The sequence below is a fragment of the Neolamprologus brichardi genome, chromosome 11 (assembly GCF_056152115.1).
Source record: "Neolamprologus brichardi isolate AB-2024 chromosome 11, ASM5615211v1, whole genome shotgun sequence".
Classification (NCBI taxonomy): domain Eukaryota; kingdom Metazoa; phylum Chordata; class Actinopteri; order Cichliformes; family Cichlidae; genus Neolamprologus; species Neolamprologus brichardi.
Genome location: NC_142114.1, coordinates 4,399,938 through 4,413,577, shown reverse-complemented (window position 1 = coordinate 4,413,577; position 13,640 = coordinate 4,399,938). Strand labels below are relative to the sequence as shown.

General features: G+C 39.9%; 1 protein-coding gene across 1 annotated transcript in view; it reads left to right on the top strand.

The window, feature by feature from the left end:
- The window catches only part of LOC102776204 (F-actin-uncapping protein LRRC16A-like), a 76,937-nt gene extending 63,334 nt beyond the window's left edge, over positions 1–13,603 (top strand). The window contains exons 26-38 of the mRNA XM_087848013.1: positions 1,595–1,726; positions 1,870–2,045; positions 2,127–2,214; positions 2,444–2,584; positions 4,165–4,231; positions 4,765–4,991; positions 5,122–5,231; positions 5,374–5,613; positions 5,710–5,920; positions 7,868–7,904; positions 8,021–8,284; positions 8,432–8,560; positions 10,456–13,603. Of these exons, the coding sequence (XP_087704139.1) occupies positions 1,595–1,726; positions 1,870–2,045; positions 2,127–2,214; positions 2,444–2,584; positions 4,165–4,231; positions 4,765–4,991; positions 5,122–5,231; positions 5,374–5,613; positions 5,710–5,920; positions 7,868–7,904; positions 8,021–8,284; positions 8,432–8,560; positions 10,456–10,628 (1,995 nt within the window). The 3' untranslated portion in view covers positions 10,629–13,603. The remainder of the gene's footprint in view (positions 1–1,594; positions 1,727–1,869; positions 2,046–2,126; positions 2,215–2,443; positions 2,585–4,164; positions 4,232–4,764; positions 4,992–5,121; positions 5,232–5,373; positions 5,614–5,709; positions 5,921–7,867; positions 7,905–8,020; positions 8,285–8,431; positions 8,561–10,455) is intronic.
- Positions 13,604–13,640: the final 37 nt, after the last annotated feature.

Sequence of the window (13,640 nt, the reverse complement as noted above, 5' to 3'; positions counted from 1 at the left end):
CTGAAGGGGTCAAGGATTCTTTATTATCACCAAAGGGGCAATTTGTTGTACAGTCAGCAGAAAACACACAAACATCAAGCAGTAAATAGTCAGTAGATACACAAAATCGCTACAGTATGTAAAATTACAATTAAGAAGATATTCAAAAGATCAACGGCAGCTGGGACAAAGGAGTTCTTGAGTCTATTTGTCCTTCACGTACAGTTTCTGAAACCAGACGGAAGCAACTGGACGTCCTTTGATAAGAGAAGGCTAAGATCAGCCAGGATAGACTGGCCCTTCTTCAATATCCTAAACCTGCACTTTTGCTGAACACTGTAACTGTACACTGAAGTCTCTAAGAACAGATTTGATAAAAGCTGGAATCAGATATTCTAATAAAAGTGCTTTCGACATTAAAACCAAAAAGCTTGAGATAAAATATTAATAAAACATTCAGTTAATCTTTACATGCTGTGACCATTCAGTTAAAAAATGAAAAGGGGACAAAAAGTGGGCTGCCAAAGATGCTTCCAAAAGTATTTCTGTTTCAAAAAGCACAAAAGCATCAAGAGGAGAAGCATTATTTGTACTGTAAACACTGGATTATCGATGGATATACAAGTCATGGTTTGTACCAGTAAATCTGCAATGCCCATGCTTACTTTCAGTGTGCAGAAGTCCAGACCACAGTGAAGCCTGTCAGAATCATATATATTCTTTTATGTAATAGATTTAAATGTTCTTCCTACATTTGTTCTAAATCATTGTATTAATTCTACTTTTTTTGTTAGTTTTTTTCTTACTGGAAGACAAAAAATTATCTAGGGTATGTTTGTCTTAAATAATGTACAAAAGAAGTCTTCAAAACAAACCCACATTTTCAAATTCACCAAGTATCCTGCGTCATAAAAGATTTTAAGGTGTATTTGTCAGCTATAGGCACATAGCAGGCATAACATTATGACCAGTATTGTGCTGGTCCCCCTTTTGCATTCAATGGGTCCCCAATCTGAGCTACAGTCTGTTGGTTTAAACCACACGATCCGTCCTTTTCTGTGAAGAGCACGTTTGTGCATGAGTGAGCCTTGGATGCCCACTGCTGTTCCCTCCTTGGACCACTTTTGATAATAAATGACCACTGCAGCCTGAGAATAGCCCACAGGAGCTCTGACGCAGTCGTCTAGCCATCACAGTTTGGCCCTCATCCAACTTGCTCAAATCTTTTAGCTTGCCCATTTTTCCTGTTCCTAATACATCAACTTTAAAGGGACAAAAAGTCCACCTTCACACTAATATAGCCCACCCACCAACAGGTGCCATGACAAAGTGATAATGACTGTTATCCACTTCACGGCATTAGGAAACATGGCTGCCCTGTACTAATATATTGACACACATACGCAAACTCTATCTTACTGTCAGTGTTTTATTATATTCTATATGTTCCATTTGAATTTAGACGTCTATAATGAATTTAGTAATACAGTGTGGATAGTTTATATTGTTCCAGTGATATCGAGATGTTTCTTTTTCAAAATTTAGAGCAAAAATTGAATCAGCCATATTGAACTGCCCATGTTTATCCTTGTGTGCCTTCCTGTCGTGTTTTTAGCTGCTTCCCAACCTCTACCACCTCGGATCAGCTTCCAGAGAGGAGGTGAACAGTACTTCAGTAGGTCCAATTCAGGAGAAACTGGAGTCTATGGCCGGGGAGGTGACTGCTGTCATGGACCAACAGCTGCAGGTTGGGCCTTAACGTTCATATATTAGTAAAGTCTGTAAAATTGCATTTTAAATGTAGGCTCATGAGATCAGTGTGACAGCCTGTCATCTAGTGATTTAATCAGATCCATCATTACATCCTTTTCCTCCCTGCTGTCTCTTTAGACGCTATTGGAGACCATGGTGGATGCAGCAGAGTCTCTGTGTCCTCATGTGATGAAGAAGAGTAATCTTCGAGTAGAGCTGATGAAGGCCAGCTCAGCTCGGATGGTTGTACCTAAAAGCTTTGTTAGCAAAACCCTCCTGGAGCAGTCTGGGGTAGATATCATCAACAAGATCAGGTGTGTTTGGAGGCTTCATAGTTTAAGCATTTAAGTCTGTTGTGACCTTACAGCTCACCTCACCTTCTCTCTCCGTGGCAGTGAGGTGAAGCTGAGTCTAGCGTCCTTTCTGTCCGATCGCATCGTCGATGAGATTTTGGAGGCTCTTTCCACATCACAGCACGTGCTGGTAAGATTAGAATCGACTGTTTTGTATTCATTAATTAACAATGGCTAGAGGGGGGAAAGTAAATGTTGATTTAAAATTATTTAGTATTTTCTCCCCTATAGATCTTGTCTCATCCTGACTCTTCACCCCTTCTCTTTGCTTGCCTTTCAACAACTTTCCTTCTTCTCTTTACATCTTTTGTCTCTCTTGCACGCTGTCTCATTGTTTTTCTTGTCACCGGTCGTCTCAGGCGGATCATCTGGTACGCCGAGGTCGCCCCTTGGTGCAGCAGGAGTCGGTGGACCTGGATGTGCCGGAGGAAAAGATTCCAAAAAGGGCATCGGCCGAGATACTGGAGGCTGAGAGGCTCGAGGATTTGGAAACATGTATGGTAGGTTATGGTGGGAAACAGGTGAGGGTGTGTGTGTTTAATTAGAATTAACGGCTGACCTACCTAAGCAAAGGGAGGCAGTGGTTCTTGCTCACAGTTAGCTGTAGCTCACAAATACACCTGCCTTAAATTTAACCTCTACCTAAAAAATTAGTTCTCATCATCTTTACATTGACCATCGTTAATTTTAGCACAGACTGAAAAACTTTTGCCAAAATGCTAACAGCGCTCTCGGCTGTTATTGGCTCATTTTTAATGCAGGTGAGTAAATAGTGTAGAAAGGCTACAAAACTAGGCTGGAGATCACTACCAGCAGTGCAATATATATTATTTCTCCCAGTCAAACTGGAACAGAAGCAAGTGAAAACAGTCTTTTATAGGCCTCGAGTTAAGAGGTGAAATATTTAGCAGTGTCCGTTTTTTCTGTTGGCAAAACAAAGATGATAACTGTAATCATCTGGCAGAAAAGTGTTGGTGAAGTCTGCTGTGGGGAAAAAGCAGCAAGTCCTCCTGTCCTGTGTGTCTTCCTCTGGTTCCATAGTTATCTCCACGTTTTTTTCTTCTTCTTCTTAAATCTTTCCCCTGCCTCCCTCTCCTTCCTCCCCTGCTTTCTTTCATTTTCCTCGCTTGTTCTTCGTTAAGCCTTACTCCGTGTTGTCTCCCTTTCTCTTCAATCTTTTCCTCTTTTCCTTCTTCTCTTTTCCTCCTTCGCTCCATGGAGATTCTGTGCTGCACCAGTGTAAGTAATAGTGGACTGCCTCGCTCGATTCTCGTTTCTGTCCACTTTTCTTTGCTCTCACTGTTCTTTTCCTTGTCCCTCACTCTCCCCTGTGCATGCCTGCTGTACAGTCCTCACTGGGTTCTTTTACAATTTGATGTATGAAGAGTGTTTCCTTAAAAAGAAGCAGTAGAGCTTCCCTCATTCTGCCACTGTGTTTAAGGATAAATAATAAAGATAACATTTCAAACCCCTTTAAAATTCTAGAGATTTGGCAGATTAACCAGTTGATACTTTGGTTTGTTAACTAAGAGTATGAGCTCCAAGTCTAAAGAAAACTGAGCTACATTATTGTTATTTTCTTTAAAATATGTTCGAAATTAAATATACATTTGGCTACTGGAGATCCGATATCATCTTGTGGCACTGAGATACGAGTAAATAAAAGCAGCAGTCAAGACTTCGGAGAAGAGGTGGACAACAGATTTATTAAAGGGCCACATAAGACTCTGGGATTGTTGTGGAGGGCTGCAGCAATAAGCTGAACTCAGTTCTGCCCAATATTAATTTTTATCTCTTCATAAGCTTGACGGTTAAACACAGGAAGCTATAATATCTGTTATTGAGTTTCAACGTTAAGGAATTAGAAATATAAGATGTGGAAAACATTATGTTAACGGCTCAGTTGTGTCACGTTATGACAGATATGCTGTTTGTTCTTTTGTTCACTCTTTTTGTACGTGCACACAGTTGTTGCTTATGTGGTTTTAAAATCTTCAGCACTCATCCACTCGTCACTTATAGAAAATAAAGTTTTCATTTTAGTTCACAGTTGCTACAAGTGTAACTTTTCCTCCTGCAGATGACTCCGAAATCCAAAAGGAAGAGCATCCACAGCAGGATGCTGCGACCAGTGTCTCGTGCCTTTGGTTAGTACTTCATATTTCTGAGTTTATCATACCGTCTTGCTGCTTTAGGCTATACAAGGCAGAATAATTCTAGTTTTGTAGTTGGGTTAATTTTTTTGTTGACCTTTTGTGATTTTTATTTCTTGTTTAGTTTTTATTGGTTGAAAATCTTTAGTTTTACTTAAATTTGTGTTAGTTTTAGTTTAGTTATAGAGGACACATGCCAGAGGCAAGATTTAGGAAAATATTTAGAAAAATAGACGCAAAGTTTCAAATATGTCCAATAAACCCTCATCAGCTAAGTCATGTTAACTTTCTTTGTTTGTTCCTTTTTTTAAAGACAATTTTCCAAGTTCCCAAAATCATTTCATTTTGTTAACGTTTCATAAAGTCTAGTTTTCATTTTTTTTATTATAGTTAAAATCTTTTTTCATATCTAGTTTGAGTTTTTCAGTTTGTAGTTTTAACTGTAATAACTTTGATAAGAAGTTGACATGATGGGGTTTTATTTTTTATTTCTCTGTATTTGATCCTCTAAAATTACAAATCTACAGAGATGGAGTTTGACCTGGACAAAGCCCTAGAAGATGTCCCGATCCATGTGGAGGACACTTCAACTTCATCTCACACTCCATCCACTCCATCTATGGTGCTGCCCAGACTGGAGCCATGTCCCACAGGTGTGATGGTGGAGCTTCCATCTGAGGAGGAAAAAAAGCTCCAGCACTTCACCAAACTCCGACCTCGGAGGAACAAAAAGACACATTCCAGCAAAGTACCAGTGAGTGATCAAGATGGGTTTCTCAAGTTTACTTCAAGGCATTAGTGAGCTTACAAGACCTCTTTAGATATAGTCCAGTCCAGTTGATCTGCTTTTTGTCTGATGGTCCAGAAAATCTTTTTTCTTTCAGCAAATCAGCAGCACTCCATCTCAAGATGGGGAACAGAACGGCCTCATGGGAAGGGTGGATGAGGGTGTAGATGAGTTCTTCTCTAAAAAAGTCACCAAGATGGATTCCAAGTAAGGACTGTACTCTTGTCTCTTTATGTTTTTATCCACTGAATACATAAGTTGAAATGGGCTTCATCTTGTCGTTTCTAATACTTCTCTCTTATTAAGTCTTTCTCTCGTGTGTCCCTTTGTCCGTCGCGTCTTTTCTCAGGCGTTCCCTGAAGAGTTCAGAATCTCAAGATGGCGAGAAGAAAAAGAAAGGAGGATTTCTAAATCTCATCAAACGATCCTCTAAATCGGATAAATCAGACAAACTGGATAAGTCTGAGAAAATCCAGGCCACTTTAACATCCTCGGGTCCATCACCCTCTGCACAGGCATCCGTCATCCCAGAGGAGCCTTCCTCACCGAAGGTTGCAGTTAAGAGCCCGGCACCTGAGCCGAAGTCGAGGTGAAGATGAAGACTAAAGCAGGATTATATATATTTTTTTATATTCCTCTGTAACCACTCCCAGCTTTTTTGACAACATTTCCGTCTCCACCACAGAGACGCCTCCAGCCGCTCACAGCCCACAGACTACAGCAGCAGCTCAGACCGCTCAGAGGAGCTGAGGACACCAGACTCCATGGACGAACCCTGGGAGGGTTCAGATGGCAGGGGGAGTCCTCAGGGAGGCAAGCGGTATCCTGGTGTGCAGATGATGGGCAGCGGGCTCCTAGCAGAGATGAAAGCCAAGCACGAAAGGAGAGCATACAAGGTAAAGTGATGCCATTTAAAAACAAAGAAACCACACAAAGTAAATGAAAATGGGGCACAGCAATATGTATGATGGCTCTGTTTCAAAGATGAAGACAAAGACTCGAGACAAATCCAAAAAGACTTAAACTCTGCAGTTCTGTCGCACATATACAAGCTTAATTTAGTGAGTAAAAAGTCTTTGAGTAAAGAATGTATTACAGAGCAGTCACACACATAAACATGCCGAACTAATCCTGCAAACATCCTGCCAGTGGAACCACATAGCTACTGCTCTACTTATTTCTTTGATTGGTGATATAATGAAGCGGTTTAAAGTTGATTCATATGTTTGGGCTTTTAAATGGGTAGAGAAGCGCACAGGGATCAAAATGCGTTAAAATATATTTACACATTCCAGGAATTAAAGTCATCGTCTGTGCTAATTGTTTGTCTATAAATGTATACACACATGCACACACATTTTATTTAATTTTTTCTGTATTTGGATTAAAAAGGCCTTCGATTCAGATGCCCTTCCTCCTCCTCCTCTTACCCCTTCACCTCCTTCTCACCCTCACCCCTGACACTCGTCACGACTCACTCCACCCTGGGTTCAAGCCCAGTCTCTGAAGTTGAGCTAAAGATATTGCCTTAATAAGCGACGCAATAAAAGAAGATGGATATTTTTTTTTTAATGGGACTTTCCTGTCCTGTCACACTTCATTTAGTGGATTTCCTATTTGTCTCGCCAGGGGCCATTTTCACAGCTTTTATTTTTTCTCCTTCCTCTTGGTATACCCTCATTTCTTCAAAACACAGCCTACTTTTTTTTTCTTCTTTCATATTCGAGCAGTGAGAATTTTTTTACTTGTTTTTGTTTTTGAATGTAAAACAATTCGTCCTTGTGGCTAATTATTGCTCTGTAGTTGGTTGGGGCCCTTACGTGGCATCAGTTTTGGTATTAGATGCAAGTGGGTTGTTCTTAGCTTGTGAAAATAATACAGCAGTTTATTTTTTCTAATATTGTGTTATTTAAGTTTATTTAAAACAAGTCTTATTTAGCAGACAAATGGAAAAATAAGATACCCATAAACTGTAGTTTTAATAAGTTCAGGGGATCCTGATCAGTCAATCAACGATATCCCAGTACACCCTTGCTGGTGTTGCTTTTTTAAAAAGAGCATATTTGGAGTCAAAGCACTCTAGGTTATGAGCTTCCGCTTGTCAAAGCTCCTTTATTCAACAGTCACTAAGTGTGACGTCCCCGCTGGGAGGATGTGTAAAATAAGAAGCATCGAAAATCAAAGGCATGCAAGGACCCCGATGACCTCAGGCTGCTCACAGCACCTGACAACATGTTGACATAAAAACACAAACAAGCCTCTCTCTGCCACAGGGCAAGGTGAGAGTAGCAGGAATGGAAACAAGTGCAAAGTTGAATTGATGGAAGCATGAAATCAAGTAAAATTACAAAATTAAGATGAAAAAGAAGGCAGATTTGAGTTTTTTCTGTCATGACTCACAGCACGACATAAGTGCTGTGAATATTCTACCTACATAGATTTCCCAGCCATACAACTGCTCTCATTTCCCACACGTCCGTCTGTTTTCTCCACTGTGACATATTTATTTCCCCTGGTGTGTATTAAAAATAGAAAAGGAAAAAAGAGAAAATGGAAAAAATTGTATTTTGATTCAAAGGTGGAAGAATTAGTGTGGCAACACCAGGGATTAAACTAAAAGTTTGTGGTATTTGCAACATTCGGAGGTTTCTGGGTCTTGTACCTTGTCTCAGTAGCACTAAAGCTTCTCCTGCTGTACGCCGCTTCTGGTTGGCTTCCTGGTGTGTGTATGGTTGAAACTGAAAAACTACAATTGCATCTGTGCACTTGAGCATGATCGAAAACTATTCAGCTGTTTTGTGTAGTGATCCAGTGTTTGTTTGGGTTTTTTTCGTCTGCTCTAGTCTTCCAGCCCTGACAGACCTGACAGCAATACAACAGGTGAGCTTTTTTCTTCTTCATATACCTGAAAGTTTAGAGGAGAAAGTTGATATTTCCAGTACAATAAAACAATAAAAATCTGATTTTTCTTTTTCATTGTTACACGTGTAAAACAGCCAAGCCTCAACCCACCACTCCAGAAAGCAGGTCTCCCGGTGGTTCTGTTAGTAAGCCCGACCCTGCTTCTCCAGAGAAGACCTCACCACGCGGTGAGACTAAGCCCGAGCCAGCTCCTCGTGTCAGAGCTACGTCTTCCTCGAGTTCCCCAGGAGGACCAGTAAGTCCCAAACCACCGGTGCCACAGGGAGCAAAGCCTGCTCTGGCTGCTCGACCTACAATCCCGCAGAAGCCGAGGACCACGAATAGCAGCAGGAGCATAGGTACTGTCAAACTCTGGTGATTTCTGTTACAGTGATTTTTTTTCTTTTCAAACTAAAATGTGCGATGCATGTTTTATTTTGTTAGCTATGTATTCATACTTAATGCTTAAAGATTGTTTTCTCTTGCTTCGTTTTTTCTTCACATAGATGAGAGCTCAGATTCCACCAGCAGTGGCGGTGTGTCTCATAAAGCCACAGTTCTTCCTCCAACACTGAAGAGGGTGCTATCGGAAAAAGGCAAGGACGGAGTCTCCACCAACAAAACCACTCAGGAAGGTACGTTTCTCCTATTTTGTTCATGTTAACACATTAAAGAAAATAGATTTTGAGCCTCACTGAAAATGCAGTGAACTGTCAGTCATCCCCTTATAAATACATCAGCTGTTACTTTTTTGTCTCCTCGTGAAGTTGGACAGACTGGTGGATGTTTGATCTCGCTGTCAGGATCCGACACAGTGTTTGCTTCCCCTGCGGTCTCGTATTTGCTATCGTGCCGTGGAGGCTGCTGCTGTATTTTCTACGAAATGACAGATGTGACACTGACAGATTCAGGTCACAGCTCTCACAAGGCTCTCACTGCCTTTGATCTACTATCTATTATGTAACATGTATACATTATTATTACTGTGAGAGTTTGTATTTGAAACCCTGGTCCAGTCGCCAATCTTCAAGTGACCTTTGACAAAAGTTTTCGTTTCAAACATGAATATTGGTTAGATCCCAACATTTAAAACTTAAAGCACTGCCTTTATATTCCTTATGATGATTGTAAATTCAACTTTATATGAAAAAAGTAAATGAAATGCAATATCACAGAACGAAATAACTCTGAAAGGTTCCAGAGTTACCTAAAGGAGGAGCTCAGTTTAATAGCCACATAAAGAAGTCATTAATTTGAATCTAAATATGATACAAGAAGGAGCTGCAATGTAGTCCCTGTTGTTATTTGGTTGTTATCTGTTCCTGATGGAGGAATCCACACAGTGTGTTTATTCAAACTACCTTTAGACAGCAATGTTAACTTCTGCTCAGATTAAAGTCCCAGTTCACCAGAAGCCTGAAGCCACTGTGGTCCAGTAAGCGTGAGTGGGGCAGCATCTCATGTCACCACATCAGACTACAAACCGTCTTCCCCCTGGTCTCAGTCATCTCACTGAACTTGCCCATATTACTGTCCAAACACCTCACATTCCCCATGATGATCACTCAACAGCTCCGCCTCCGAAACTCTGCACTTTCCTCCGGATCTCATCTGGGATCCCAGGCCTCGCTCCAGGCACTACAGTTGTCAGCGTGATCTGCTGGTCAATGTAGTGCAAAGTAAAACCACTAGTAAATTTTTTTTTTTTTTAAATGTAATTTTGCAAGATTTCAAAAGCAAAAAGTTGCCATTTTGACTCAACATAATGATCACAATAAGCAAGAAAAATCAACTTCATGCAGGCTGCCACTCAGAAAAAGTGGTTTGAGTTTGGAGTGAGATTGTTTTTAGATAAAAAGTACAGCTCCTGAAATATGCTGAAACTACAAAGACGGGATCAAAGCCAACAAACTGTGGAAAGCATTGATCTCAACCCTTAAAGTGAGTTTATGTATTATTAACTGAGTGTAGGGCTGCCGTTGAGAATATTTAAAATATTGCAATTTTCTCTCCTTTTTTAATGGCACATATGGAAAGCCACTTCTTTCATTCCTGTGGGATCACAGAGCTTAAAAAAAAAAAAAAAAGATGAAAAAATCCATTGCTTGTGCCCTCATTTATGTTTTATTTTGGGGTTTTTTTTCCTATAAAATAACTGAAAGAAGTTGAAAGCAGTCATATGACCTCTCATCCAATCATATGCCATAGTACTGAATCTTACTATTCAAAATGCACAGTCACAATGGTCTGTCGCCAGTGTAGAATTATGGCTAAAGAAGCTAACTATGCTTCTGCATCTTATAACTTAATAATATCATTATTACAGCAGCAAACATGGTTATTTTTTCCATTATCCTACTGTTCAAAAATAACCATAATATAGAAAGAGAACCGAGGTGAAAATAAGCAGCCATCAGTCCTTGTGGGTTAGTCACTAAACAATAAACAGCTAAAACTGTTATTCTTATTATTGTTTTAAGTTTTCTTCTCTTTCTTGCTTCATTATTTCTTCTCCTTTTATCTCCACCAGTGAGATCTGTGTTGGACTCTGTTCAGCGATCCAGCTCTCTCAGCACCAACTCTGAAGATCACAGCTCCTCCAAGACCAAGGACCAAAGCGCAAACTCAGACAAGGACAAAGCAGCAGGCAAGAAGTCCTCAGACTCTGGGGAGGAGGCAGACAAAGACTTTATTTTGATATAAGTAAAACAAATTGACGTAAAACGCCTGTTGACAAGCTTCAAATTTACATTGAACGAAGGAAGGCCCCCACACGGCAGCAAACCTAACTGTTGTTTCTTTTGTGTTAGAGCTTGTACCTGTAGGTCCTGTCTGACTGCACAGTACAACAATCATATTTGGTTTGTAGTAGTTTATAAAAAGAAAACCTCTTAATTTAATCATGTTTAATGATGGGTTTTAACTCCCTGGTTATCTAACCTAACCCAAATACTTTACTATGTCGCAAAAGAGCTTCCTTCTCACAGACAGCCTTCTCTCTCCTCTCTAGATCACGCTATTGATCTCTGCTTTCAGGTAAAAATCTCATGTCTGGAACCTAAATAGAAATCTTAAGTTTTCAAACCACTAAAAATGATGCATGACATTTATACAAAAAAGCAGAGAGACTGTGAAAGTGTGTGTACGTGTAAAATCTTTAACTTGAGTCTTTTTGTTGTCTGTTGCCATAGCTCGTCTCCGAAGGACCAAACACACAATACGGCTCACGTCACGATTACTGTACTTTACCCATACAACCAGACCAGGAATCAATGGCGTTTGTTTTTTTTCAATATATTTTTACAGATTTTGGTATATACAATCTTCAGCATGTGCAAAGGACTTTTTGGGGACTTGAACGGTGCCTGAATCCATTATGCAATTCGTGTTTTTTTTACAGGAATATACAGGTTTCAGCTGAGACTCTAAGCAAAGACAGAACTCAGATATATTTGATGTACTTTGACTTACTCACAGGGGACTAGCCAGACTACACTGCAGGACTGAGGGATAACTGTAAATCAGTGTAAAGCAAACACACCACCTGGACTCAAGTTAGACTCACTGCAAGAGCTGGAGTGACAGTGTGATGTGTTTAACTTTAACTTTATTGATAATCAGTATGGCTTCAGCACTGTTAAATAATACTGTTCTCTGTACGTAAACACTGTGGAAAAATATCTTATTTGCTGTTTTAAGGGGAGAGGATGCAGCTAAGGTGCAATACAGAGTTTGATTGTATACATTTTGGCCAAATTTCTGTGTTTATAACAAAATTAAGTGTTCCTGAAAACAAATTGCAGCCTTTAGTCGAAATGTTGAGACTCTGTATTGCTCTTAAAGATAAAGAGGGCTCCTTCCTTCCAAAAACAGACTAATGTTATTCATTGAGTAATATTGACATTCCTCCAAAAGAAAAGCCCAGGCTTTGAAAATAACCTCATCAGTTTGTCCTTTGTGTAAAAGCCGGATACAGGAAGGAAATCCAGCCTTCAGACACTCTTCTTCCTCAGCATCTTCCAAATTTAGTTCACTTTTACTTTCCACACAGGACGGGAAAAAAACTCAAGCCATTAGGTGGCAAACATAATGCTTAAATTCAAAAAGCAAGCAGTGCCTAAAGTGAAAGTGAACTGAAGGTAGCAGTATTTTGACCACGTGGACCTTCGGGCTATTTTGTACATACCATTTTCAGGATCTGACTGAGTCACATTAGCTCGGGTCTCAGGCCAAATTCTTCTGATTTCTCTCTTCTAAGAACAAGCAGTGACCTTTTCACACTGATACAGTTTGCGAACTTTCTCAAATATATGGTGCTTTTGAAAAAAGTAAAGAAAACAGTGAAAGTGGCAAAGGATTAGTGGACAGCTCATCTCTCCATCTGCACGTGAGGCTGGGTTTTTTGATACTGGACCGTGCAGTTTCACAGACGTTGCATAAATGGTTTGATATCCCACTCATGCCACGTCGGTTTTTAGTGGCCGATATGCTTCAGTCAACCCACTCTTCCTGAGTGTGATGCTGCACTGTGTTGCCAGTTCAGTCTTAAACAGATGCCTCTGTTTTTATTTCGAGCTCTGCAGTCACTCGGCCTGACACAATGTCAGCATCACACTCTATAAACACCGGTATGTAAACTCCAACTTTTTATATCGCATTAACTACTTATTCTGCAGGTCGAGCTGTGCTCTATTGTCATTTTGATATGTGTGCTCAAGATTGGGTCTTCATGAACAGTGTGAAAGGGCCATGGCTTGTATTTATGTTCCTGTGCAAGAGCCTAATTCAAGCCAGGGCCAAAGGTCTTACTGGTGCACCTTTTCCATATATTATGGTGTCTTCTGATGTCTTTTTTCTAGGGTTAGGTTTTGCTTCTTTGTCACTAATCATGGACTTGAAATAACAACGTCTCTGCTGTATATAGTCTTGTCCCTAAGAGCTGCTTTGATTTTCAACACTTCACTTTTTGTCTCAAAGGTGTTCACGCCTATCTAAAACAAACAAAAACAAAAAAAAGCACTACTTTGCAATATGCTGCAAGGAAAGGATCCGGACATCTGTGGTATCGCGTGAAAGATAGTTTCCAGTTTCCTTCCAAACTTGAGTGTCCACGTCGTTTCTGTTGGTGGGAGAAACATGAAAATAACTCGTAGCATTAAGTTTAGACCTCGGCGTCTACGTGTGTGACTGCATGATGTGACTGTGAGTTGTACTGTATGTATATATGTGCTTTCATACATGTAGGTGTGTGTATATATGTATGTGTAACATATGCACGTGTAATATACTTACATATGATATAGCCACACACCTATGTGACCGCAGCGAATCCTATATTGTTTTGGTACTAAGTACACTTCTATACTAGGGATTTGTTTGTAACTTATTTGGAATAATAAAAAAAGCAAACAGTGGCCGGTGATGTCTTGATCATTTGTTGGTTTTCCTCTCACTTGTTTATAAATGTAGAAATGAATTCTTTGTACGTAATTATTTATTAAACGTAATCACTTTAGGTTTACTTTGATTGTTAATGCACTGCAATGTGTTTTTGTTGTTTGGTTGTTTCCTTCTGTCATTCATACATCACTTGTTCTGTTTGGACACGGTTAAATATGTTCCACTAAGTCTGATGATGAGCATTTCTTCATGCAATTAATACTGATTAAAATAATTTTACAGGCTATAACATTTGTCACGTTGTGTGTATCTGCT